This window comes from Lithohypha guttulata (assembly GCF_036872675.1).
Source record: "Lithohypha guttulata strain CCFEE 5908 chromosome Unknown scaffold_2, whole genome shotgun sequence".
In the NCBI taxonomy this organism is placed as follows: Eukaryota; Fungi; Ascomycota; class Eurotiomycetes; order Chaetothyriales; family Trichomeriaceae; genus Lithohypha; species Lithohypha guttulata.
The window spans coordinates 2,387,141-2,413,125 of NW_027042751.1; the positions used below are offsets into that span (position 1 = coordinate 2,387,141).

The 25,985-nt window shown below is 48.8% G+C and overlaps 7 protein-coding genes across 7 annotated transcripts; 3 read left to right on the top strand and 4 right to left on the bottom strand.

Moving 5' to 3' along the window:
• Positions 1 to 3,917: 3,917 nt before the first annotated feature.
• On the bottom strand, positions 3,918 to 5,090 carry LTR64_002967 (uncharacterized protein; the record flags this gene model as incomplete). The annotated part of the gene is made up of 2 exons (XM_064897330.1): positions 3,918 to 4,249; positions 4,286 to 5,090. 2 exons carry the CDS (start codon positions 5,088 to 5,090, stop codon positions 3,918 to 3,920), a joined length of 1,137 nt encoding a protein of 378 aa, XP_064756280.1.
• A 977-nt stretch (positions 5,091 to 6,067) lies between these two features.
• Positions 6,068 to 9,692, top strand: LTR64_002968 (uncharacterized protein; the record flags this gene model as incomplete). Its single annotated transcript, XM_064897331.1, has 2 exons — positions 6,068 to 6,226; positions 6,294 to 9,692. The coding sequence occupies 2 exons, from the start codon at positions 6,068 to 6,070 to the stop codon at positions 9,690 to 9,692; spliced, it is 3,558 nt and encodes a 1,185-aa protein (XP_064756281.1).
• Positions 9,693 to 9,864: 172 nt separating this feature from the next.
• Positions 9,865 to 10,896, bottom strand: SSN8 (RNA polymerase II holoenzyme cyclin-like subunit; the record flags this gene model as incomplete). Its single annotated transcript, XM_064897332.1, has 1 exon — positions 9,865 to 10,896. The coding sequence occupies one exon, from the start codon at positions 10,894 to 10,896 to the stop codon at positions 9,865 to 9,867; it is 1,032 nt and encodes a 343-aa protein (XP_064756282.1).
• A 645-nt stretch (positions 10,897 to 11,541) lies between these two features.
• Positions 11,542 to 13,340, top strand: LTR64_002970 (uncharacterized protein; the record flags this gene model as incomplete). Its single annotated transcript, XM_064897333.1, has 4 exons — positions 11,542 to 11,957; positions 12,009 to 12,133; positions 12,351 to 12,771; positions 12,821 to 13,340. 4 exons carry the CDS (start codon positions 11,542 to 11,544, stop codon positions 13,338 to 13,340), a joined length of 1,482 nt encoding a protein of 493 aa, XP_064756283.1.
• A 545-nt stretch (positions 13,341 to 13,885) lies between these two features.
• LTR64_002971 (uncharacterized protein) lies at positions 13,886 to 17,242 on the top strand (the record flags this gene model as incomplete). The annotated part of the gene is made up of 5 exons (XM_064897334.1): positions 13,886 to 14,014; positions 14,060 to 14,706; positions 14,786 to 14,805; positions 14,853 to 15,091; positions 15,185 to 17,242. 5 exons carry the CDS (start codon positions 13,886 to 13,888, stop codon positions 17,240 to 17,242), a joined length of 3,093 nt encoding a protein of 1,030 aa, XP_064756284.1.
• A 2,943-nt stretch (positions 17,243 to 20,185) lies between these two features.
• Positions 20,186 to 21,931, bottom strand: LTR64_002972 (uncharacterized protein; the record flags this gene model as incomplete). The annotated part of the gene is made up of 1 exon (XM_064897335.1): positions 20,186 to 21,931. The coding sequence occupies one exon, from the start codon at positions 21,929 to 21,931 to the stop codon at positions 20,186 to 20,188; it is 1,746 nt and encodes a 581-aa protein (XP_064756285.1).
• Positions 21,932 to 23,179: 1,248 nt separating this feature from the next.
• NDE1_2 (NADH:ubiquinone oxidoreductase) lies at positions 23,180 to 25,045 on the bottom strand (the record flags this gene model as incomplete). Its single annotated transcript, XM_064897336.1, has 3 exons — positions 23,180 to 23,253; positions 23,319 to 24,611; positions 24,661 to 25,045. 3 exons carry the CDS (start codon positions 25,043 to 25,045, stop codon positions 23,180 to 23,182), a joined length of 1,752 nt encoding a protein of 583 aa, XP_064756286.1.
• Positions 25,046 to 25,985: the final 940 nt, after the last annotated feature.

Here is a 25,985-nt window from a genome sequence, read left to right on the forward strand (position 1 = left end):
CTCAAATTCGATGCACATTCCGAGCTTTTGGGTCGATGTGGTCTGGCTTGGCTTCCACGACAGTACGAGTACCATGGCTTCTAAATTTCATGTCTCGACTCGAAAATCAGTACCTGGTCGCAGCTGGGGGGCACCTTCACTGATATACACAACTTTCTGGATAAGAGTGATAGCCGAAAGACCATGCTGGAACATCTGGACGGCCAAACTATAATATCCGTCTTATGTTATTTATGCTTCTGCTTGTACTTGTACACCAAAGACGAGGTGGTGCATGTGAAGCACAAACACAGACGCGATAGCTTGCTTTTGTGGCCTGCTCAAAACGTATTGTGATGCGACAGATGTCAACAGATTGGAGGCACTACGAGTGCATACATTTAAGCTAACCCAAGCTGCATCCCGATTGACGGAATTTCCCAGCGGGCATGTCTGAATACGTGTACTCGTACAGTATTCATACTGTACATGGTCGTGCAGGGGTGAAAGTGAACCTGGAAACGTGTATTCTAAGCTGCACCGTCTGGCTGGCTCTGCAGCTTTCGCTCCTCAATTCTTGGTTCCGGTCAGCCCGTCACGGTGGCGCCAGCTACTCCTTACAGCACTATTTGTCCAGTCCGGAATGGTCTTGCCACTGGTCGTACTACAGCCCGGGTGCTCCCCGGACTACCTTGAAGCGCACAAGCATTGCTGCTCTAGTGTAAAGTGTATTATGGCCAGCTTATCTCGATTGCAGCTTGTCCAGCTTGTGGGTGTCTTCCACGTTGCTGTGCATCTTTCACACGTTGGCAAGATCGTCAGAACTTCTGCTAGTCCTGTATCCTTTGCACCGTGGTGTCTCGCTTTGCATAGCACACAGCAGAAGCTGGCATCCGATTCGCTTACTGTGGTTCGCTGATCCTGCTTGATTTTGCACGATCGCCGGCTCCAGCTTTGCGTCGTTTGCGACCTCTGCCACGCTCCTAGCTATTCCCCTCAACCACACTCTCATACCTTGACATAATCATTGTTTGAACTTGCACAAACAGAAACTTCAACATCGGCTTCGCTACAAGACCTACGACAGACCTGACCGTGAAACGTGTGCACCAATCTCGCAACCTGGTTCCGAGGCTTATCGTGGCTCTAGGGTTCTGATTGTCTCCCAGCCGTTTGGTCCGCCTAACGATCGTTTTGGTACCCAACCATTGAACGAGATAGACATCTATCCGAGATTCGTTCCCAAAGCTGGTCAATATCTTACACACTGTTGCACAATTGCGATAGATAAAACACATCGAGTCAATTGATCTTGCTATGGATAATCCGGCCGGCATCAATACAGACAAGCAGAAGAAGGGGATTAAGAAGCTGTGGTTTAGATTGAAAACATCCATGAAAACGAAGTCTGATGTCGACCAACCATCAACCACCACTCCAACCAGAACGTTTCCTGAAGCACCACAAAAAAATCCACCAGCTATTGCTAGCATGATACCCTCCGCGAGTGGTATCGAAACGACCCCAAGATTGGAACCCGACTCCCATCATGATATGACTCCAGCAGCATTAGAGTCTCGGGCTGGACTAGTCCCATCAGAACCTGTTATCGAGCCTGACAACGCTGAAGACTTTGAGGAAATGTATGTTTCGCACTTACGACCGGCACCTTCAGCTAATATAGTCAGCAGGCAGACTCCGACAACGGTTCTACCAACTTCAACTGACAGGAAGGAGTCTATCGAAGACGGGAGATTCGACCGAGCACGGGCTGTATTTGCAAGATACAACATGACTTTGAGCGATGATGAATGGCCTCAGCCTTCAAAGCTCGCAAATGAAAGGGTTGAGAAAAAGCCGAGGATGAGAGTCCGATATACCTGTCATGAATGTAACAAAACCTTCGGCAGAGACAAAACTTGCTCGCAGTGTGGTCATATTCGATGCAACACCTGTATAAGATACCCTCCGAGGAAAACACCAACCGAGAAGGCAAAGAAAGCCAAGAAGGCCCATGTGTCGGCACAAGCCAAAGCGCCCGTCGATACAGGAGCCTGCCACGAATGCAAGACGGAGTTCAGAATCGGTGATTCAGCCTGCCCAAACTGCGAACATGACATATGCGAACGGTGTCTAAAAGAAACCATCCTCGAACCACCTCAGACTGCACCAATAACAGATTCTCGACCTGGACCTGCTGTCGTCGTTACATAGCACGGACAGTGTTTGTGTTTGCTTTCCATGGTTTATCTTACGACACATCCTTAACGACTTATCTTTTTTCGAGCGTTTTGGCTATTCCTCTTTGGCACGGTGTTTCATAGTGCTTTTTCCGGAAACGATACAAATCAATATTGCATAAATCTTCTCCACTACGAAAACATTAATACTTAGTTAATGCTGGCAATGTTAAGTCAAGCTGCAAGACTTTCAGGCTACTTTCGGGGCTTTGTCGTGGTTCTATATGCAAGAGAGACAAGAAACAATATTGGTTTGGGTCAAAGTGGGCGATTTGCTGCTGTTTTAGATCTGTGGTTACTGGAAAACGTGCGTGTGCATACCCGGCCTGTTGAGCCATGAGCACTGGTCTAAGCACCACATTTACGATGAATGACAATAGTAATCGAACTCATTATCTTCACTTCACAGTTTCTAACAGAACAAGTTGCTCAAAAGTGTCTCACTCATTTGGAAAACCGGCGGCATTTTTTGCCGCGACAATTTGCGTTTTGTTCGATCAAGGTTACTAATGTAGACTTTCAGTTGTTGCTGATAATGTCGACAGGACCTACGAGCCGAAGAACTTCCATGTTGTGGGATACTGTTGTGCACATAGAGATATCGTTCGAGCAGGACAACCATATCTTTAGTGACAGATTCTTTCGAAGATGAAGTAACCATAGCCAGAAGATCTATTCAGCATCAGCTGATTTCAAGACGATGCATGTCACGGTAGACCTACACCCGTGTCGTGCAACCTGCTCCCCCAATTAAAGGCTCGCCACACTTTTGTCATTGAGCTCCCGGTGTGCTATAGAGGTTGTGACAATGTACCTCGGAACGTAGGGACAACTCATGCTGTGCAAGTATAGCACAACATTGATAGCGCACTTCTGTTGGGTTGTGCCTGTGTTACGCACTTTATCGCGGAGTGACAGAAAGGATCGTTTGTATGTGAGAAATTGAAGCGGAACATTGAGGTGAAGCAAGGATTCTGCAACACGCAATCCAATCCCATTTGCTCTTACGGCTTTGATGGAGGTTGCCGCCATAGGCCGGTTTGTAGATGAAGCAAAGATACCAAGCACGATGCCATGCCGGCATAGAAGAGATGCCGATCCACAGCGACGATTGTCTATGTGTCTATTGCTCCTCAATGGCACGCTTGCAATGCGAGGAACGAGCCCAGATAATAAATGGGTCGGGACGCCTTGCAACGTTCCACACAAGATGTCCGACGCTTTGACAGAATTCTCCAATGGTATACTGGGATACACATGGTTGCAGTAGCTGTAGCTTGACAGACACCACAGCCAGCCATTCAACAATTTATGCTGTATCGGGTCTCAAGGAAGCTCAGTTCCACTGCTAGTGAAGCAGTAGCGGCCCGCGGAATCAAATATGGGCGGTGGCATATGAGGATTCAGTCGAAACGACAGAACATCACACCACGTCCGCTCTACCCTTGCATGTGGGTCGACACGCCGAGCCCGGTGGTGGAAATGGACTAGGGTACGAGACAGCAGGGGCTAGTACTCCCGCACTAATGCAGCGCGGGAGTATTGAGGTCCATGTTCAGAACTTCGTGCAATACAGAGCTCCCATTCGAAAATTTACCAGCTGAGGCACTGGTTCACGAGATACGTAGGCACGACGATATTCCTAGACACTTCTTCTATACACACAATGAGTAGGTCTTTATTCAGTGGCTGATTTGCTCACGCATCAAGACGTTCATCCTCGTCCATGATCGAGTTGTCTTCGATGCCTGCTCGAATGTCCTCGATCGACTCATCAACACCTCCAGTCCCCTCAGGGAGAAGCATATCTTTCCGTATCTGCATAGCGACGATAGCTATGACCAAGGCATTCCATACATCTTTAGTCGAATCACTGAAATCGAAGTCGGCTATAAACCTTGGATCTGAGGTAGAATCATCTTCATTCTCTTCATCCACTTCCATGCTTGGCAAGTGTTGTGTATCAAGCTTTGTAGCTGTAGTGGATTCCGTGATTGCTGGAGATGGCCTGTAATGGTTGCGGCCCCAAGCTGGAAACGCGGTGTTTTTCATTGGTGGGGTCCTACTATTCAGTGTGAAGATCGCTAAGATGCTCTTGCAGATAAGAATGCCATACAGCACAGGTATGTCATCCTTGGAGGTTTCGGCTACCTTCGTTGGACTCCCACTCTCGGGTGTCATGAGGTCGCTGGTGTCTCGTTCTATACTCTCATGAATATTGCGCACACGATAATGTCGTGTCCTCAACGCGTGGAGTTTCTCTTTCAGCTCCAATAGGCAGCTCGTAGTGGTCTGATTGGATTTGAGCTTGACTATGACGTGTATTGGTAGAGGGCCGCGCCGCGAGGCAGGTATAGACAACTTGATACCGGCATCGGCCAGTGCCCAAGCAATGTACCTCTTAGTCGCTCTTTCGACAATAGTTTCCACCTTGACGCCCGGGCTTATGAGAACCTTGTCACGTACGTCCTTTCCCAGATCTAGCAAGTCTCGTAGCTCTCTGATAGCTCGAAATTCACCATGTGGCTTACGAGCCTTGATTAGTGGTTCGGACGCATCTTCGGTATCGGGTGAATAGAGAGTGAGTGGTAGCGTTCGGAAATCGGTCATCCAGTTCTTCGGGAGCAGTGGTTCGAAGCCTCGGTATGATAGGTGGAAAAATAGTTCTTCTTCACCTCGCTCCCACACACCTGAGTTTAAGGGCAGATTGGTGGCTGCAGCATGTCTCCTCGCTCTTTCCATATCATCTTCTTCCAATATATCGGCCGACGTCTTCTGCAGGTTTGTCGTTGTACCCGCCGAAAATTGAGAGGATGCATCAAAATCAGCAGAAGCACTTTCTTGAGTCGTCTGGAAGTGGTAGGCCGGCATCCTTCTCGAGGATGCAGTATTTAGAGGAGGCGGCATAAGGATGCAATCAGCCTCCGGAGCGATGTTTGCGTGGTGGCAATCGTGCATGCCAGAAGGTCCTGATATAGAAGTGCTTTCATATATCTTTCCGTGCACTATGGGCGCAAACAGATTCCTGCCAGTGCGCAGGCGCTTTGTGATGTTGTCATCACTGTCGACAACCGGTGCTTCACCATCGCCATATTTTAAGATCGGTCCCGTATCTTCATTGTCATTACTAGTGTCACGCTTTCTCTTTCTGGATATCACTTCACGCGATTCAGCATCAGTGGGTGAAGGAGCCACACTGCCTAAGGCACGTTGTATAATTCTCGTGAAGATGCTCATATCGCAAACTGCGGAACGCGTCTCTGAGTCGGGAGGGGTGAGTCGATCAACAGCATAAAAGATGGTGAGAATCAATGGGAAGATGGTACACTGGAAAGGAAATGGTCAGCTGAAGGAACCGTGATGATGGTAGACGACGTCTGAATCTAGGACCTAGAGACACTTTTAGGAGGCATAAGTTGCGAATCATGGTCAATGTAATGATTCGAGGAACAGAGAGCCTCGACAACGGATGACGGCCGCCTGCTATGTCGCCTGTTTCAGATGTGACGCGATTCATGCACGTCCTGATTGACTACTTAGTGCGTCAAACAGGATATCAGATCTCAAGGCGGACAGGAAGTAGTGCGAGATCAATAATTGCGATGTCCTTGACCTCTGTTCAGTGAAGATACGATGATGAGGTGTACTCTCGAGCAACTACTAGCATCGCAACACATTCGGGGTTAACGCGTGAGCAAAGAAACCACGACCAGATCGAGTTTAGCGTTAAAAGTACGTGTCCAAGCGCGAGCAGGCACGACCGGACGAGCAACCTTCACCTTCTTACCAGCAGGTACAGCTTCAGATTTTTTATGTACCAACACCTCATGTATTAAGACGCGAGCCCGATGGACGCGGCTGCAGAGGATGCCGATGTTAAGCTTTATAAAGCTTCCGCTGAGCTTCTAGGAGAATTTCGAGCTAAACTTCCACTGCTCTTAAAATCATTGAAAGGCAACACACGACGACTAGTGCTACATCATAAGACGAACGAACTATTACGCCTTGTGAGCCTCCAGTCGAAGAAGAGTAAGTTGAGTGTACTGACTTTAAGCGAAGCTTAATTCGTTCCAGGAATGGCCCCAACTATTAGACCCAGTTTTGGGAGGCATAGTGCATTCACTTGCTGAGTCTTTCCTTGCCTGCACACGCAAACCGGACGTCTACTATCAAAACGTCACTAGTGAATCTGACAAGACAGAACCGGTGCCTCGGGCGATTTGTCGAATCCTATACACCCTTTGCAAAGTTCGTGGTTACAAGGTCATCGTTCGTCTGCTAAACAATGAACCCAAATATATCGAACCATTGCTTGAGTGCTTCAGTGCATGGGATCAGCCTCAAAACAACCTCAATGCTGGAATGTCGTGGGAGGAGCGATACATTCTCTTCCTTTGGCTCTCCCATCTAATGCTGGCTCCCTTCGAGCTGTCCACAATATCTGGCTCCCGGACAAGTGATATAAGCATCCCAACCCGTTTTCAGGATTTAAAACTGCCTCATGTAGGACTAGCCTTGCTAAACATAGCTCTAAGATATCTGTGTGTTCCAGGTAAAGACCGCGAAGCTGCTAGCTTGCTGATCGTTCGGCTCGCTTTGAGAAAGGATATGCAAAAACTGAGTCTACCCGATGCTGCTGTACAGTGGTGTACCAACGGGTTATTTCTCGAGGATGGAGCGGCTCCGATTGAGCAATATCGGTGTGTCGGCCTGCTGACTTTACTTTATGGTCTCATAAATTCGGCATCTAGCAGTGAAGCTTTGCCCTTCCTCGAACAGAGTTTCAACACTTGTAAGTGGTTTGCTAATGGGTCTAGCTCATCGGCGCTTTCTGTGAGGCAATCGGCTCCTTCGAGAAAACTAATCGTCAAGATGCTACGTGCCTCCATATTGCATGCAGTTGTGCTAAGCGACAGTGGACAACCTACTGCATCACAGCTCCTTGACGGAAATCTCGAAGACACTATCCAAATCCTATTGGAGTGGTTGGCAGACACCGACACCCCCGTTAGACAAGTGGCAAGTAAATCTTTAAGCTTGATCGTACTGAAGTTGGAAAACACTTTGGCCAGCGATATCATTGAAGCTATCTTAGATTGTTTGAACGAAAACATGCTGCTGGAAGACCTTCGCACAGGGTCGCTTGCTGCTGCGACTGATATGTTTGACGTTGATCCAACACTCTTCAAGAAAAACGTCAATGCGGTGAACCCGCTGAAATGGCATGGAGCCATGTTGACCTTGGGTCACTTGCTCTTCCGGCGTTCACCACCCGTAGAGCAATTGACCAGTATCCTCGAGGCATTGCTGATGGGGCTCACCTTCGAGCAACGGTCCAGTGTTGGTACATCGCTTGGAGTAGGGGTACGCGATGCCGCATGCTTCGGTATCTGGTCATTGGCCAGGAAATACTCAACACGAGAGATGGCCACAACAATTTTGTCCACCAGTTTCCTTGCATCGCGACCATATGGCAAGGCGAACAGAATATCTACCCTGCAGATCGTCGCCGTTGAGTTGGTTCTTGCCTCGTGTCTAGATCCTTCAGGCAACATTCGTCGCGGTGCTTCTGCCGCGCTCCAAGAGCTTATTGGACGTCATCCTGACACTATCAAAGCAGGTATTCCGGTGGTACAAGAAGTTGACTACCACTCTGTTGCAAGGCGAGCAAGAGCAATCTCGGCAGTTGCTCAACGTGTTGCGTGCTTGGATGAAACCTATCATATAAGCTTGTTGTATGCATTGCTGGATTGGAGGGGTTGCCGCGCTGTTGATGCTGATTCACGTCGTCAGGCTGCAGGCACTATCGGTAGTCTTTTTTTGACAGCCAAAACTGAACACAAAACGAAGTTTGCAGAACAGCTCACCTCACAAATAGCAGATCTAAAACCTAGCAACTTGGGAGTCAATGCTGCAGCTCGACATGGGCTGTTGCTGACCTTGTCGAGTCTCTTCGAGATCTGGAAACCAGGTGAAGATATCGCAACTGAGGTACAACAAATCCTTCGGAGGACTCTCGATTCGCTTGAGCACATAACAGGGAGTCTGACTGGTAGAACAACTGCTGATCTTGTCCACATATTCGAAGCCACAGCACGTGTAATAGCAGCTTGGGCAAGGAGCGGTCTGGCAGACCGAGCCTTACTACAACCAGTGCAATCTTCACCAGTCTTTGCAATACTAGATCGGTGCACAATCGCTTCAGAAGATGACTCAGTGGCTGCAGCTGCAGCTGATGCCAATCAGGCGGTATTCTCCTTGGTTTCATTGGACACAAAAGGTCGCCTCCTAGATCTTTGGCTACCGTCAGGGATCCAAGGACAAAAGAGTGTATTCACTAGCCATGGACGTATTGCTACCATGGGGAAGATATTCCCATTGATTGTAGTTGACTCCAAGCTCTCCCACCATTCGTTTTCCATCACTAAATTCTTGAACGGAATTGTGGTCTCCGAGCTTCAAATTGAAACAAGGGTGAATGCGATGCAAGCAATAGCAACCATACAGCGGTCGAATATTGGCATTGAAGCGAGATGCATGCACACTTTGAATAGTGCGATCTTCCATGGCCTGTCCGATTACACCAATGATCAGCGAGGTGATATTGGGTCACTATTGAGGCTGTCCAGCATCGAGGCTGTGCAGAGCATCAACTCCGTCCATCTGAAGAGTGACAGCATGAGACGCTTTATCAGAGTGATTGCCCGTCTTGCAGCTGAAAGGCTGGCTAAAGTACGATTTGCAGCCTGGAATTGCTTGCAAGTAATTTGGACAGATGCTGATCTAGATTTCGCTAGTAAAAGATTTGCGCACCAGGCAGATGTCTCATCGTTCGCATACTTCTCTGAGATCGCGAAACTCTTTAGTGTTCGATGGCTTCACGACGATTTGCTCACAGGCTTCGTGTCATCGATCGGCACTGCTGACGATGTGAGTCAGAACGCAAGCAGCGCCTTAGTGTCTAATCTAGTCAGCATGACTGCCGATGCCCGCCTGGAGCATTTGCAGCATATCATGGATGTGCTCTTGTCCGAACTTACCGCAGCCAGTGGACGGGAAGACCGAGAAGTCGTGCCTTTGCTTGACACACTCTGCCTGCTTTTAGAACAATTTCCTATAGAAACTGAAGCCCAGGTTATTGATCAGAAGTCAAGGATAATGAGCCTTGTTAGCCGGTTGCAGACCTCGATTGCAGACATACCGCGTATACAATCTTTGATACGTCTGGTGTCTCACCTCGCGCTTATACAGTGCTTCAAGAACGAAGCTCTTGACATTCTGTCACGTAAACTTCTACATAAATGGCCAAAGATACGGCAATATGCGGCAGATGCCATATATCTGCTAGAACCGCAAGCATTGCCCACAACCACGAACTGGAATTCTGCACCACTAGCAAACAAAGGCGAGGTTGTACAATTGAGAAAGAAGCTAGGGGTGGCAGGTCAAGCAGCCGCTGCTGTGAAGGCTTGAAGTCCTGTCTGCACGTAACACTGAATCTGAACACGATGAGTGCCTTTGTATAATGCTGACAAACTCCCTGCATCAAAATCGTGCAGCGATTCTGTTGGTATTAGAGATCGCCCTTGCGGTTGCAGTGCAGACGCTTTGATCCATCTCCTGTACAACGACTAAGACCAGATGATCAAGTATCAAGATGCTGACCGCGTATACATCTTCCGACCGCCTCTTTGACCGTCTTCTCGTTGTATTGCTCCCACATCTCGTATAGACTTATGATGTCTTGCGTCGCATCAATCATGGCCTTAACGTCAATATCTGATTCAACGAGGAATTCGATGATGTGCTGCATCTTCTCCGAGTTCGCCGCTGCTACAAGTGTTCTTGCCTTGATTGAGGCATTATTTTGTTGCTGAGAAAGCTGTTTTGACACATCATGCGAAGGATGTAACATAGTTGAACCATTGAGTGCGCTCGCGATTGAATTAGAAACGCCGACTCTACCACCAAGTGAGCTCATTCGGGTGGCATCTAGCATTGATTGGTAGTCTATTACTGGAGATTTGAGATCCAAGGACGATTTACTAGGGACAAAGATGACAGCCAAGAACATGGCCGTAATCGCGATCAGGTATGGTGGATGTATGAGTGGCAGATCCGTCATGAAGCTGTCGTTGATGATCGACCAAGCGAGACTGAGTTCCTCGTTCGTCAAGGCCAATTTTTGGTTCTCCTTCAGAGTTGTAAGGGAGCGATATGGATGCCATACAATTAGTTGCGAATGCATTTCGGAGATCAAACAGAATTCCATCTCGCCTAGTCGTGATGGATCATTGGGAATGTACTCCGGCCACAATTGCCGTGCTTCAGATACCACAAGTCGGATGTGATGAGGGCACTCTTCGGTTTTTGAAGCTAGATAGAACGCGGTCGCCGTCAAGAGATAGATACTGACGTTTTGCATGGCATTAAAGAGGAAGTATCGATGCAAGTAGACCAGAGCTGTTGCCACACATTGCTGGCGGAATTGCAAACGTTTGCCAAGTTGCATAAGTCTGTCCTTCATGAACACAAACATAAGACGTCTATCTGGAAGTGGATACTGCTCTATCGCTTTCATGTGTTGTCTGCCAATCTCTTCTCGTAAGTCAGCGATTTCGTAAGTCTCGAACAGCCAATTCTGCTTTTGCGTAGAAGTCCAATAGTTCGCTGCCATTGTGACTGAGGCGCAATCAGAGAGAAGGTCGCAAGATACGTGAAATGTCCTTTTGGTATATAGCAATCACAAGTACTGTAGTCGCCATGTACGAGGTGAAGACGTCCTCATCTTGAACGTAGCACAAGTATCGAACGCTTCATTGCTGTTGATCGTGCCTTACATACTCACACAAGGCTTCAATATACATTGGCACCGAGTCTGCTTCGTACGAAGCACTTGGCACCTTACGGTCCATTTGTAAAGAGATCTCAACCGGTGGTCGTGAACGTGTTTAGCGTGGTGGACTCTTCAGGCTCTCTTGGGACGGAGCCAGCCTGCTAAGCCCCACTATTTACCTCCCGAAAACCACAAACCAGAAACTGCGTCACACCTACAGGGCCAACCACTGGAAGCTTGATCGCAGAGACTGCAACCACCTGAAACAAGCTCTTCTCCTTGTTCAATAATTACCAGCGCGCAAGCTTTGAACGGCGAGACCAACGAGGAACATCTTGAGCTGCGGTGAACACCTACAAAAAAACCCTCTCTTACTCAACAACTGCAGCCCTTCTTCCTACAGGTCCTGGCCACGAAGCCGAGCAGCCGACAACACAATCATGCTTCAACCTAGATAGCATCTAGCCGAACCAAAAACCAGGTAGTATGCCTGAAGAGACAGCAGCTGAACGCGACGAGCGAATAGCGAAGTTGTGGAAAAGTCTGGATGCCACACCAGATGGTGCGATCGATGTGAAAGGCTTGAAGAAGGGCCTGAAGAAAATCGACCATCCTCTAAAAAATGCCGACGCGCTGTTGCGCGATATTCTCGAGGTCGTCGACACATCCGGCGATGGACATATCCAATTCAGCGAATTTAGAACATTTATTGAGCACGCCGAGAACGAGCTATACCAGTTGTTTGACAGCATAGATCGAGATCATAGTGGTAGTCTCGATAAAGACGAACTGCGGCAAGCATTTGCTCGGAGCGGAATTGTTGTCAGCAATTCAAAGATTGATCAGTTCTTTGACGAGATTGATTCGAACCATGATGGGCGGATCAGCTTTGAAGAATGGAGGTTAGTAATGAGGCCGTGTGTGATCTTGTCTTTGGAATTAATAGATTGCAGAGACTTTTTACTCTTCGTACCACACGGAGCACCCAACCTTCGCGCCATTTTGACCTACTATAGTGCTACAGCTAATGTCAACCAAGAAGGCGATGTAAATGTCAACGATACTATGCAAGGTTTAGGTAAGTAATGTGATTCCTCGTTTCTGGCACCCTTCCCCTCCAGAAGCAATAGTATGACTGGCCGTGACCAATGTCCTCAATAGACACTTCTACTTGTCTGGCCCAATTTCCTTGCTTCAACAAACACTAATTCTTTGGTTTTGAGATGAACCCGAAGACTCGGGGTTGGATGATGACGAAGACCACCTTGAGCTAACCGATTTTCTTCCTGTACCAGGCTATTTCGTTGCTGGCGGTGCGGCTGGCATAGTATCGCGGACGGCCACGGCCCCATTAGATCGATTAAAGGTCTACCTAATTGCACAAGTCAGTCCGAGGGACACACTAGACAAGGCCATAAAAGAGGGCGCGCCGGTAAGTGCGCTGAAACACTTCAGCAAAAACCTAGTCGATGCTTGCAAAGAGCTTTGGAGAGCTGGTGGCATTCGTAGTCTATTCGCAGGTAACGGCCTCAATGTCGTCAAGGTTATGCCCGAGTCTGCTATCAAATTCGGAGCCTACGAAGCTGCCAAGCGCACACTTGCAAGCCTGGAGGGCAGTGACCCAAAACATCTGCATCCTACGTCGCAATTTCTGGCTGGTGGTTTTGGAGGTGTTATCTCTCAATGTGTGGTATACCCACTAGACACGCTCAAATTGTAAGTTTGATCTGCCCCTTCTCTAAATCTATCTAACGGTTTCGAAAAGCCGGATGCAGTGCGAAACTGTAGAAGGAGGATTACATGGCAACAAGTTGATTGCCCAAACAGCCAAGAACATGTGGCATGAAGGCAGGTTACGTCCATATTATCGTGGGTTGGCCATGGGCCTAGCAGGCATGTTTCCCTACTCAGCTATTGATCTCTTTATTTTTGAGGGTTGTAAAAGGTTTGTTTTGACACGCAAAGCGAAGGCGCTCGGTGTTCACGAAGAGGATGTGGAAATGGGAAACTTCATCACTGGAGCTATTGGAGCCTCGTCAGGAGCCATCAGTGCGACGGTGGTCTATCCCATCAACGTACTGCGCACACGTTTACAAGCACAAGGAACGGTCCTGCACAGACCGACGTACACTGGAATCGCCGATGTTACAAGGAAAACTATTCAGAACGAAGGATGGAAGGGACTCTTCAAAGGTGTTACTCCCAATTTGCTCAAGGTCGCGCCAGCTGTGAGCATATCGTATATCGTCTATGAGAACTCAAAGTCTCTTCTGGGACTGCACTAATATCTCGATGGAGTGGCCCTCAGCCCTCGAATCATACTTTTGATCATGGATGAAGCAGATGAGCTAGCTAGACACGCGATGGTCGGCAAGGCGGCCTCCCAAGCTTCTGAAAACTACACCAAGAAGAGCGGAAAGTTCTGCAATCTACCGTATAGAGCACTGCTCCGAAAATATTCTGCTTCCCAATCATAGGTCGCTCGGCCTTTACAGTGCCGAAGTGAAGTGCTATGACGTCGTCATAACCCCGGATTGGTCAAATCTCCGCAAAACGCCTGTCGATCATTCATATCATCAGTCAAGGAGCAGCACCCTCTGGAGGGACAAGATGTGTTCCTGATCCAGCCAAGCTTGCTAAAAAAAGCTAAGGAAGAGCTTCTTCGTTCAAGCAAGTGTTGAATTGAGGTATAATCATTATTTGAGTGTGGGAAATTCCCGGGAATTTGTGCTACCATGCCTTAAGACTGAGACTCAACGCTTCCTTTCACACTCTGAGGTACGCCCAAGCACGATCTCACGTTGTTTACGTTGTTGAGAGTCTCAAAAGGATGTGGCTCAAGAACCTCCTGCCCTTGCTGTTGTGGTCCTCTCCGTTGCTGCAGCCTGCGATCTCTAATCCAGTAATATTAGGTCAGCGAGCTTCGGTCACCACCGAGTCTCAAGGACTTCAAGATATCGTATGTCAAGCTTGCGCACCCGGAAAGCTGTACTAAAACGCCAAGGTTACCTGGGACGAGTACTCGTTTCTTGTTCGTGGGGAACGAATCGTCTTTTTCTTTGGCGAGTTCCACCCTTTCAGGTTACCATCACCTGATCTTTGGCTGGACGTCCTCCAGAAGGTCAAAGCGCTGGGCTACAATGGCGTTTCCTTTTATGTCAACTGGGCACTACTTGAGGGAGAACCAGGTGTTTTCCGCGCTGACGGCGTGTTCGCCTTGGAACCTTTCTTCGAAGCAGCCAGCGAGGCTGGAATCTACCTATTGGCTAGGCCAGGAAGCTATATCAATGCTGAGGTCGCAGGTGGAGGATTTCCTGGGTGGTTATCCCATGTTGATGGTACTTTCAGGACGAACGCGACTGGCTTTCTGGAGGCGACCGACCTCTATATGAAACGAGTTGGGGAGCTTATAGCGAAGGCTCAGATCACTGAAGGTGGCCCTGTTATCTTGGTACAGCCAGAGAACGAGTATACGAACCCAGCAGGCAACATAACATTCCCCAACAGTGACTACTTTCAGTATGTGATCGATCAGATTCGTGCTGCTGGCATAGTTGTTCCCACTATCAGCAATGATGCTAGCCCCAAGGGGATCTTCTCACCGGACAGTGCCATTGTGACCACACACGTCGACGTCTACGGACACGATAGGTATGTGAAGGGTGTACTCCCGAGAACTTTGTGCTGCTGTTTTCGTCATTGTTTGTGTATACTGACCTCTCGATAAAAGCTATCCTCTAGGTTTCAACTGTAAGAACGTCATCCCTGCATCTATTGACCTCGCTGACGTCCTCTAGGTGAACAGCCATACAACTGGACCGACAACCGGCTACCCACGAACTTTTGGACTTTACACGAGCAACAAAGTCCCAGCACTCCCTACTCGATAATTGAATTTCAGGGAGGTTCCTTTGATCCGTGGGGAGGGTACGGCTTCGACAACTGTGCGACCCTTACCAACGAGCAGTTCGAGCGAATCTTCTACAAGAACGATATCAGCTTCAGAGTTACAATGCTCAATCTGTATATGACTTACGTACGTTCATGGCCTTCCCCACCACTGAGAAGTCCTCAGCATTGCCCATTTGTATGCTGTGAAGTTGAAGTTTTCAAACCAACAATTTAATAGGGCGGAACCAATTGGGGTAATTTAGGACATCCTCTAGGATATACATCATATGACTACGGTGCGCCTATATCAGAGGATCGTGCCGTTCTTCGCGCAAAGTACTCCGAAGCGAAACTTATAGCAAATTTCCTGAAGGTTACCCCTGCATACGTTACCTCGATTCCGATGAACTACACCAACGGCTCTTTCGCTAGCACATCCGATATTGCTGTAACACCACTGATCGGGAATGGAACTGATGCTGATATTTATGTTGTTCGACATGCTGCCTACAACTCAATGACCTCAACTCCATATGCTTTGAGTGTACCCTCTAGTGCTGGCAATATCACTATCCCACAGTTGAAGACCTTGTCGGATCATCTGACCCTGAATGGCAGAGATTCTAAGATACACGTAGTCGACTGTTCGCTTGGTAACAAGAAACTACTCTACTCATCCGCAGAAGTATTCACTTGGCAGCAATACAGCAAAGAGACAGTGTTAGTGCTGTATGGAGGAGAAAACGAGACTCATGAATTCGCTGTTACTGCCAGTCAATGCAAGCTTCGGTCAGGGCATCCCTCAGCAGTAACTATCGCAACACAGGATCAATATGATGTTGTTCAGTGGCAAGTTACACCCGATGCTGGTGTAGTTCAGTGCGGGGACTTGACTATTCATCTTCTTTGGCGCAACGATGCTTACAATTGGTGGGTGCTTGAACTGCCAGCCAGTGCGCCTGTATCAAATTATTCCTTACCAACCAAGACGAACGTGATCATCAATGGCGGCTATCTTATGCGTACAGCTCGACTCGAAGGTGGGAATCTATACTTGACTGGTGATATTAACACAACTACTACTATCAGCGTGGCTGGTTCACCCAGCTTCAATAAGATCTATTTCAACGGCAAAGACGTTGGGACCTCGCCTGCCACACTCGTATATATCAAGCCCCAACTCAATATTCCGATACTGTCGAAAGCGACTTGGTCTAAGTTGACATGGGCTTCTATGAACTCTCTACCGGAAATCGAATCGACATACTCAGATGAGCTGTGGACTATTGCGAATAAAACAAGCACAGTCAACCAATTCCGACCAACAACTCCACAGGTACTTTACGCCAGTGATTATGGATACCACAGTGGTTCCCTACTATATCGAGGTCATTTTAGCACTCCAGCTGGCTCGACCTCACTGAATCTCTCTCTTTTGACACAAGGCGGCTATGCATATGGCTATAGTGTATGGCTAAACTCGACCAACATCCTCCAGTATCCCGGAATCTCAACCTCACAAAACCACAACGTTACCATACCACTATCCAGCCTCACACCAAGCACAAACTACATCGTGACGATCTTTATCGACCACCTCGGCCTAACAGAAAACTTCAACCCAGGCAACGACACCATGCGCGAACCACGAGGCCTACTCTCCTACAACCTCACCACCTCCACCACCGCCTCCATCCCAATCATATGGAAACTAACCGGCAACCTCAACGGCGAACACTACATCGACAAAACCCGCGGCCCCCTCAACGAAGGAGGAATGTTCTTCGAACGCCAAGGCTACCACCTCCCCTCGGCCCCTCTAACCAACACCTCAGTCTTCCCGTCTCAAAACGACTCTCCTCTCGCCGGCTTCTCCGGCCCAGGCCTCCGCTTCTACGCCACGACTTTCCCTCTTGACCTGCAAACTCCAGAGTACGATATCCCGCTGGCTTTTGTCTTTACTAACAGTAGCACCACCACCTCCAATGGTAGCAGACCAACCGCCTTCCGCGCCCAACTGTACATCAACGGCTTCCAGTTTGGGAAATACGTCAACCATATTGGCCCGCAGACGGTGTTTCCTGTGCCTGAGGGGGTCTTGAATTATCATGGTTTGAATTATGTTGGTGTTAGTCTTTGGAATCTAGAGGACGACGATAGTGGTGTTCGGGTCAAGTTGGATGGGTTTGAGTTGAGGACGAGTAGTGCGCCGGTTATGAGTGGGAGAGGGAGGGAGGTGAGGTTGAGTTATGTGTTGCCGAGGGATGGGTGGTCGAGGAGGCAGGGGGCGTATTGAGAGTGTGTTGGGAACGTTGGTTGGTGGAAGTAGATGTAATGTAGTTTTATATACTCGTGTTGAAATGTGCAAACTGGTCTTGTGGATTTGACTGGCTAGGGGTGATTTTCGAAGTGATTCTGGGATAATGAGCATTCGCAGTATTGGCCGTACTCATAGGGAACAAAACGACAAACCCTGGAAGCAACACTTTGGGTTTACAAAGCACAATCTTGAACACGTTTAGAACTAATTTGATATGTATAAGACACATATCGTAATGTCGTTGTCGTAATCATATATGCTCGCTGATTCAGATGTGTATCTACAATCTCGTTTTGAGTTTATTTCAATCCTACAAAATGCAGCTCAACCCCCATCATTTCCCTCTCAGCCTAAGTCGGCGAAACAAATGTCATCCCGCCCGGACTCTGATAACCCTCACTCACAACCTTTTCAACCGCCCTCTCCCTCACCCTCATCTCCTTCTCATCCTGCGCAACCACACAAAAACAGCAACACGCGCTCTTGACACAATCACTCGCCACGTTCCCCGACCCCGCATCCATCGCATACACCTTCCGTATTCTCGTGTGCTGTATCGCTGTCAACGCGATGTTTATACCGCACAGCAGTGACCATGCAACGCAAGATCCGTTGAAAGAGGAGTAGCCGAGCATATTCGTGGGGTCCTTCTTGGCAGATTTTAGGGCCAGACGGTGTTGGGTGCGGCCGTAGGTGATGCAGGGGCAGAAGAGCGAGGCTAGGCAGGTTGTTGGGTCGGCGCAGGAGCCGAGGCTGTGGTGCCAGGTGCCGCCTTGGAGGGATTGGTGGGATGGCTGGGTGTAGGCGTTGTTGTAGGCGGCTGGCTGAGGAAAAGGTGTCGTGGATAGAGGTGGGAGGGTGCGCATATTGGTTGTGGTGGTTGTTGAGGGAGAAATGGCAGAGTGTGGTGTTTGTGGAGACAGAGGGTTTGCGTCTGGTCCTACATGTACTGGTTTGGGTTGGGACGTCTCTGAATGCAGTGGTTTTTCTTCTTGTGAATTCTGCTGTGTGTGCGATTGAGAAATTTGGTGTTCTTGATGCATAGGTAAATCATGAGCGGAGAGCTGTGCCTGATCGGCATGGTACGGACCATGATACACCGCCTGCTCTTGCATACTTGCGTGAGATATCGGTGCCTGTTGATAGGCAGCTTGTGATGCTTCGTAGGATGGGGTTGGGCCTTGTATACTTGTGACTTGCTGAAGGTTTCTGGGAATATCAGGTCTAAATTGTCGGGTCTGCTGTTCCAGGCCTACTGTCTGTTGCTGGAATGTTTGCTGACCTACTTGCTGAGACTGCTGAAACTGACCGCTCCGCTGTGATGGCAATACTGGGACTTCCGGTGGTATACCTCTGTTCGGAAGCTGCTGAGTAGTCGAAAGATGATCTGGAAGTACTGGCAGAGGTGGTAGAACGCTCGACTTTCTATCCTCCCGACCAGCAGTGAGATTTCCAACTTCTAGCTGTTTTTCTGCATCGATAGGCGTCTCCTGCCATGAGAACCTCGCATGATCAGCAGCCCATGGATGTTGCGGTGGAGCGAGGCCTAAATATGGTTGTGCTGTTGGAGGTTGGACTGTAGGATAGCCCACAGCTCTATTTTGAGGCATGTTGTTGTAAGATTGGCCTAAACTTATTAACTATTGGGTCGTGGCTGTAGTTGCTGCTCAGAGGATTTGCTCCAAAAGGCGTACAACTTTGTGCCAATGTCGTGCAAATTGTTATCGAGAAGGAACGCCTGACCTAAATTGTTGTACAGTTTTAATACAACTCGAAATTACCACCTCGTTGTGAGAAGTGAAGCACGCAGTCGAGGGGACAAGAGCACGAAACATAAGAAACACAAGAGAATCATGGAATGCTAGACGGTCGAAGTATCCTCGGCAGCCACTGAGGCTCGAGGTGAAGCCTAGTCGCCATTGAGATACTACATATCACAGGCTCGTGCAGATAACACTGTAGTCTGTGAGCATCACGGCAGCGATTGCAAGATGATTTGTCGAGGGTTGGTGACTTGGCACAGCCAAGCGCTTGCAGCGATCCCCTAGCACTGTGGTCACGGGATTCGGGTTGTTTTTCACCAATCACAAATGTCGACTTTGCGCCCAGCCTAGCCTGTAGCCGCGTAGCCTGTTGTCTCAATTCTGAAACAAACAATAACGATACAGGATCTGCATGTTTATTCCCGAAGAGCAAAGAGTCGGTTCGGGCTTACTAATCGCATTGCTCGGGATTGTCTGATCAAACACCTCACAACAGCTGCTTCAAAGTCGCTAAGTCTAAGTAGAACGGTGTGTTCTGTTGCTCACATCGTGAAGGCTGCCTTATACGGATGGTGTCTACGACCATGTAGTCACTTTCATATATCGCTTGCGCTGCTGGCCAGGTGTGAGGATCCGTTTGGAGGTCTTGAAATCTGTGGTCTGAATAAGACCCTCGAAGGCAGGAACGTCTGAACTGGCCTGGAAGGCCCTCAACACTTTATCAGCAGTGCTCGTGCGACCAGGCATACGTTCAGCTCGTGGCCATAGATTGAATCCTAATTGCGCCATGAAGCCTGCCGTCTAGCCTTACAAAGAGAGTGTTCGCGTCAATTGTCGTAAGACATAAACTGCAATCCGCGTTGTGGCAGAGGTTCTGTTCGCGAGGCAGATCGTAACGAAGTCGTCGTGCTTGGAGTGTGCGAACCTCATAGCACAACGACGCTGGCAAGATCCGTCGTACCACAGTACGCCTTTGTGGAAAGTTGTGATCAAGAATGTCACGGCTGTCCGATAGTGACCTTCAGGACCGTATCGTGGACACATGGGGTCTAACTGTGTTTCTGTAAAAATCAAGCCTTGTCGCATCCGAGGGTCTTCCGAGTTTCCAGTTGTTGCATTGTTAAAAATTGGTTGATAAGACCGATCTGTGCAGATTTCAGCCTGCTGGCGGCAAGACATCTAACTTCCGTCCTTCTGGTACCGTACGTCCAGAATTACCATTGTCGCTCTTAAGCCCTTCGACCTCGAGCCAGATACCGCGGAAAGCCTCTTCCTGTGCATACGGCAACCACACATATTTATCCAAGACATTAGCCTTCACTTGTTCCCACTTAACTATACCGGAAGTAATCCGTGTGGCACGAAGCTTCTCAACGCCGATGCTGCGATAACGACTTGGCACTTTGGTGCCGACTGTTAAGCCTGTCAATATTATCCACATATGAAGACAAATAGGCATACTCGGGTGCATGAGCCCTTTGTATTCTGCGGCCTCAAGTGCTTGCCAGAAGCGATGTTCTATCTGCATAATGCTTGGGGTGACTGCGCCATCGTTATTGAGAACGACGTGGTTGAATAGAACCAAGGCTAGACAGATACACTCGCTTGGCGTGGATGATGCATGGTAAGCCGCATTACATCGTGCAAGTTGATATTCCGCCATCATCGCCAAGTAGCCGTACGCGTGCTTGACCGCTGGGGCAAGGGAGATGCCGCTTGACGCATCTTTGAAAATGTCTGCAACCTTGCAAACGCTTTGTGCCGTCGCCGATAGCGACGCGTCAAGTCCTTGTACCGACATGACCTTTCGAAAGCCTTGGCCCATCTTCTCTGGAAAGTCAAACTCAAGTTGAGGAAGAGGAAAATGCCATACGGGCTCGTGGTTGAAAAATATAGCCTGCATGTAATCCGCGTGTATGAGTGTCTCGGCTACGACTCCTGATAATCCAAGATAGTGTGGACCACCTCGTACTCTGGTCAGATGCACCAATCCAGATACGTGCTTCCCCACCTCAAAACTGTTTCCTTGGGCCAGATAGATGAGGAGCAACAAGGTCGCAGCCAATACACCCTGGTCCGTGCTTGCCTCGCTCTCGGTTGGACATGCTTGGGACAACATTTCTACTGCGAGTGCTTGTTGTCTGGAAATCGCATCGCTGAGCATATTGTTTGCAATCGCCCATATTGTTCCCGAGTAGGCCAGTAGTGCTTGAAGCAACGGCATGTGGTTCTGAGCCACTGGTAGAACCCGATTGATAAACTTTGCGGGAAAAAGATGTCTCTCGTATCCTTGTTTCACAGGTGACCACTCCTCGGACCACAGCGCGAGTAGATGCTGACGTTCAAGGTCCAGAGCAAATGGAGGCTGCATGACGGGTCCACCGTATGCTGTGAGTGGTCGCGCAAGCATTGCTGTAGCTGGGCGGGGTGTCAGTTCCGATTGCCCATCGCGCTCCTTCTGATCTCGGACGTATTTGGAGTAATACCGGTGTGAAGCCAGTGCGCAACCGGGTCGCTTACAAGCCAAGCAAGGCTCTTGAACCTTGGATTGAGAAGGTAGCACGCGCGGCGGAACTGGGAGCTGTGGTCGGCGGGTGTGCATGTATGAGGGTGTCACTGGTGTACGTGGCATTTGCACGTACTGGAATTGGCAGGGATGCGGATGACCATTATGGGACAACAGTGGTGATGGTAGGTGCGTCGACTTGACCAGACCATGTTGTTGAACTGCTGCCGAACTTTGCTTCAATGTCGATCTACGATCTTGGATCGCATCTGGTGGATGAAGGAGTCGGAACTGTTGGTCTGGGGTAGCGATCGCGCGCGCCGACTGGTCAGGAGTCGACCAGGTGAATGTACTCCTGGCATCCGAAGGGAAAGGAATACTATACTGTGGTTCCATATGCTTGAAAGAGAGAGCGCCAGGCCTCCAGACTGAATCTATCGTTTTCTAAGATCCGAAAAGGCGACATCGAAGCGTGAAGGACTAGAGATCAATAGCTTGGTTGTGGTCTTCAGAGGAAATGCGAAAGGACATGAATGAGTTATTGGTGTCGGTGTGCGACATATAGTGTATGAAGCCTCATTGGCAATAAAGTATGATCGATGCTGCTCGTAAAATCAAGCTGTCACTTCCGTCACGTTGCATCGAGGTCTAACCTTCCTCTATACTGTAGGGAGAAGAGGGGCGTTCATTAGCATAACAGTAGTGGAATTGAGGACTACGCCATAGCATGACTGACATAGTATCGCGAGTCTGAAGAGGCGTGACTGGGGTAGAACTCTAACTTACGTCGTAAGAAGCAGGGAACAGTCCAACTGACAACGTTTCCATCGCTGCTAGTGGATAGCGGATGTTATTGACGAGCGGAAAGCGCGATGGCTATGACGAGCATGGCCTGCTCGCTTATTGCGTATGCATGGGCTACGGTGCACACCCCAGTAACATCGTTATCATGCTTCGCGAAGAGATGACAGTATCCGTCCACTGTACAGCCAATGCATGAAGTTTGCGGCACGAGAGGAGATCGTTTTCTCAAGCGCGCCATACACGAGGGACGGAATTTATTAGAGTGGCGCTTCAGCATGTAAATTTGACTACTGAACGCCATTGACTTCAGCTCGAAGCCACAGAGGATCTGAGCAGGTGGTTCGGAGTTTTACGTCAAGTGCAAGTGGTCACAAGCAATTGTGTAGTGGGCCTGCAGAAATCAGTTAGGGTTTGCCGATCACCACGTTTTTGCATGACTTCTCGGTCACTGCCCAGACAATGAACTTTAAACAGTTTCATGATTTCGAGCGAGGCCAAACTTGTGGCTTGCGCGAAGTACTGGAGTGCCCTCTAGCATGAGACGTCTTGTTGTAGATTCGTGTAAACGCCCTTCCCTCTCTGGGTAGGGTAGTTTTCATTCTACGGACAGTAAATATCGTTAACAAAGGCTAAGGAACAAGACTCCGGTTAATCCCTAAGCCCGAATGTCTTTGCATTCGTGGCTCAAAAGCAATGCTATGCTCAAGCCGCTAAACACTCGAGCGCAATTATGATCCATCCCGAAGAGAAACGGCGAGTCGTGCTAAGCAGACGCCACCGGCAGGTCATTGGCAGGTAGAATCAATAGCAGAACACAAGTACAATAGTGTCGATAATGGTTCACTCTCGAGAGACATCGCGTCCAAAGACTCGGGATTTGATCCAATCCATGGAAACCAAGATTCTGTTTCGGGCTTTGAATCACGTCAGTAAATGGGAGAACAAAGAACAAGGAGAGACTTACTGCTGAAGCACATACTCAAATATGCGCTCTTCCAGAATAGATAAGTCATGGTACCACCAGAAGCAATGTTACCACTGAACCAGCTAACATCAGCAACAGCCTTCTCCGCGCCGATGTAGGCTAGCGAGCCCTGGTGAGTATACTGGAAAGGACCAACTTGCTTGATCCTTCGCAATTGCTTTTGCCTCTCGGTGATCAGATTGAGGATCTCATTTCGCTCGTCTGCCTTAGCTGTTGCTTGGCGATCGGATAGGTCGACAAGATCTTTCTCGATCTCATCCGTCTTCGCCATTGTGTTGAAAAGACGTGCAAGGAAGGCGCCCTCTTGAGCAGCAACCTGAGCAGTCGGAGCATAATTGGCAATGGCGCAGTCACCAACAGCCCAAACGTTTTCAGTACCCTTGACCACAAGGTACTCGTTGACTTTCAAGCCTCTACGCTCATCTTTCTGTGCTGGTATCTGACCCATGAGGTCTTTGACGATGGGTCGAACGGCATTGCCCGTAGCCCATACAAGCAAACCATAGGGAATGATCTCGGTTTTCTTCGATCCATCGGGTAAAGTGATAGCGGCCTCGATTGTTGTATCTGTTACGTTCTTGACCATGGTCTTGGTTCGTATGTCAATGTGTTCCTCCTTGAAAGACGATTCGGTGTAATCAATCAGTTGCTTAGAAAACATGGGCAAGACGTTTGGCAGAGCCTCTACCAGCGTCACTCTGAAGTGATCTTTGATTTGTGGCATCCACTTGAGGAGATCCTCTTGGAAGAAGTCTTGCAGTTCACCCGCAAACTCGACACCAGTAGGGCCACCACCAACGACGACCATGTGCAGCAGACGTTTGACTTCTTCCTCTGATTGACCCTTGAACATGGCGGTTTCGACACAATCCATGATTTTCTTCCGGATTTTCTGTGCATCGCCGACCTCTTTCAAGAAGCACGAATTCTCACGCACACCAGGAATACCGAATGTCGCATTTTCTGCTCCAACACCTACGACAAGCATATCGAAGTCAACCTCAGTCTCCATCCTGTCGCTCTTGACTTCCGAATCATCTCGGATAATGACCTTCTTGTTCGCATAGTCAATCTTTGTGGCCTCAGCTTCATAGTACTTCACTGCAGCTTTCTTGTGTCGGAGGATGTTTCGAATAGGTTCCATAATAGATCGATGTTCGATGTACCCGGTTGTACATGATGGCAGGAGAGGAGTGAACAGGAAAAAGTTTCGGGGGGAGACGACGATAACGTTGTAGTTTTCGGTATCGAGCTTCTTTAGTAGGGAAATCGCGCCCCAGCCGGATCCTAACGAATACTTTAGTACAGATAGGAAGAAGTGCTAGAAACCACATACCAAGAACTACAAGGGTCTTCTTCGAAGGATCGGGTTCAAACTGATCCGGGGGGTTCTTCAAATCGTAGACAGTGTAGGCCAAGTAGGCAACTCCACCCAAGAAGGTGATCTGTGTTATCCGCCATATCGTCTTGAAAACTCCCCGTCTCTTCTTTGGCTTTGTTGCAGCAGGTGATAGCATGGCTTGAGGTGCTTGGTCTGCATAGTGCCGTCTGAACGTTTGTCTCAGAACTGACTGTTGTAGTGATGGCTTAACGGCTGTACTGTGTCGCAAGCCGCCGGGGCAAGCCACAGAGACGAGGGATCTGCTAGAATTTGTAGGGATGTGTTGAGCGAAGGGACGCGCGATGCGCAGCGGCTGTGATCGCAGCATTCTGCTTGCCATCGTTGAAAGTCCAAGATGGAGCTAGTACTCTGTGCAGAGCAGAAAGACGGCAGTGATAAAATCCCAGGAGCTTCACTGAGCGATAACTGCGTCGAAATGTTTTTTCTCAGGTGCAAAGATCAGTGGAGTCAATTGTCTATGATAGGTGAATGGAGCTGGGTGTAAGCTTCCTCGAGATTCGTGTGTGGACACTGTGACGGCGCCGGTCCTGATAACGATCTTGCCTGGTCTTTGTTCTGGTCGCTCAATTGCGTTCGACCTTTGATAACGTCGCTAAAATTTTGAAAGCTGCGGGTAATGGAGTGTACAACGTCAACAAAAGAGCGATGTCCTGCACAGAGCTTGATTCCAGTTCTACCGGTGCAGTTCAAGACTTGCGAGTCGCCAATATTACGCGAACTGATCAAGAACCCTGCCACTTTCAATTTTAGAAGATAATACTTGCCGCATCCACTGGAATGCTCCAGGCACAAATCGTGTCAGATATGACCCTGAACCTGCATTGAGCTGTCTAGTGACGTCGTGGATAATCGAACGTGTTTTCTTGCAGAGTTGAACTTCGAAGTATTTGAACGTCTATAACAGCGACTATATCGTGATGGCAAGGTGAGATCGTATCAGATTGCGAGGAGTATCTTTGCAACCTACAAAGCCTTTGAGTGCGATATACTTTGGTTCAATACACGAGGCGTAAAGCGTGCGGCACGGGTCAAAGGACATGCACGTGCACGCGGTAGAGCTCCTTTCACGCAAGCCACAGTACTTGACGAAAACCATGAGTTGCCAGCTATACAGCTATCATTGCGAGCTAGCACAACCCGTCCTGAGATGAACCGGACGACCAAGCACTTAGTGCCAATATAAACACAATATATCTCCGTTCCATTCCCCGTCGTGTCTTCCTCTCGGCCGCTCGGAAGTCTCCCTTGATCTTCCATTC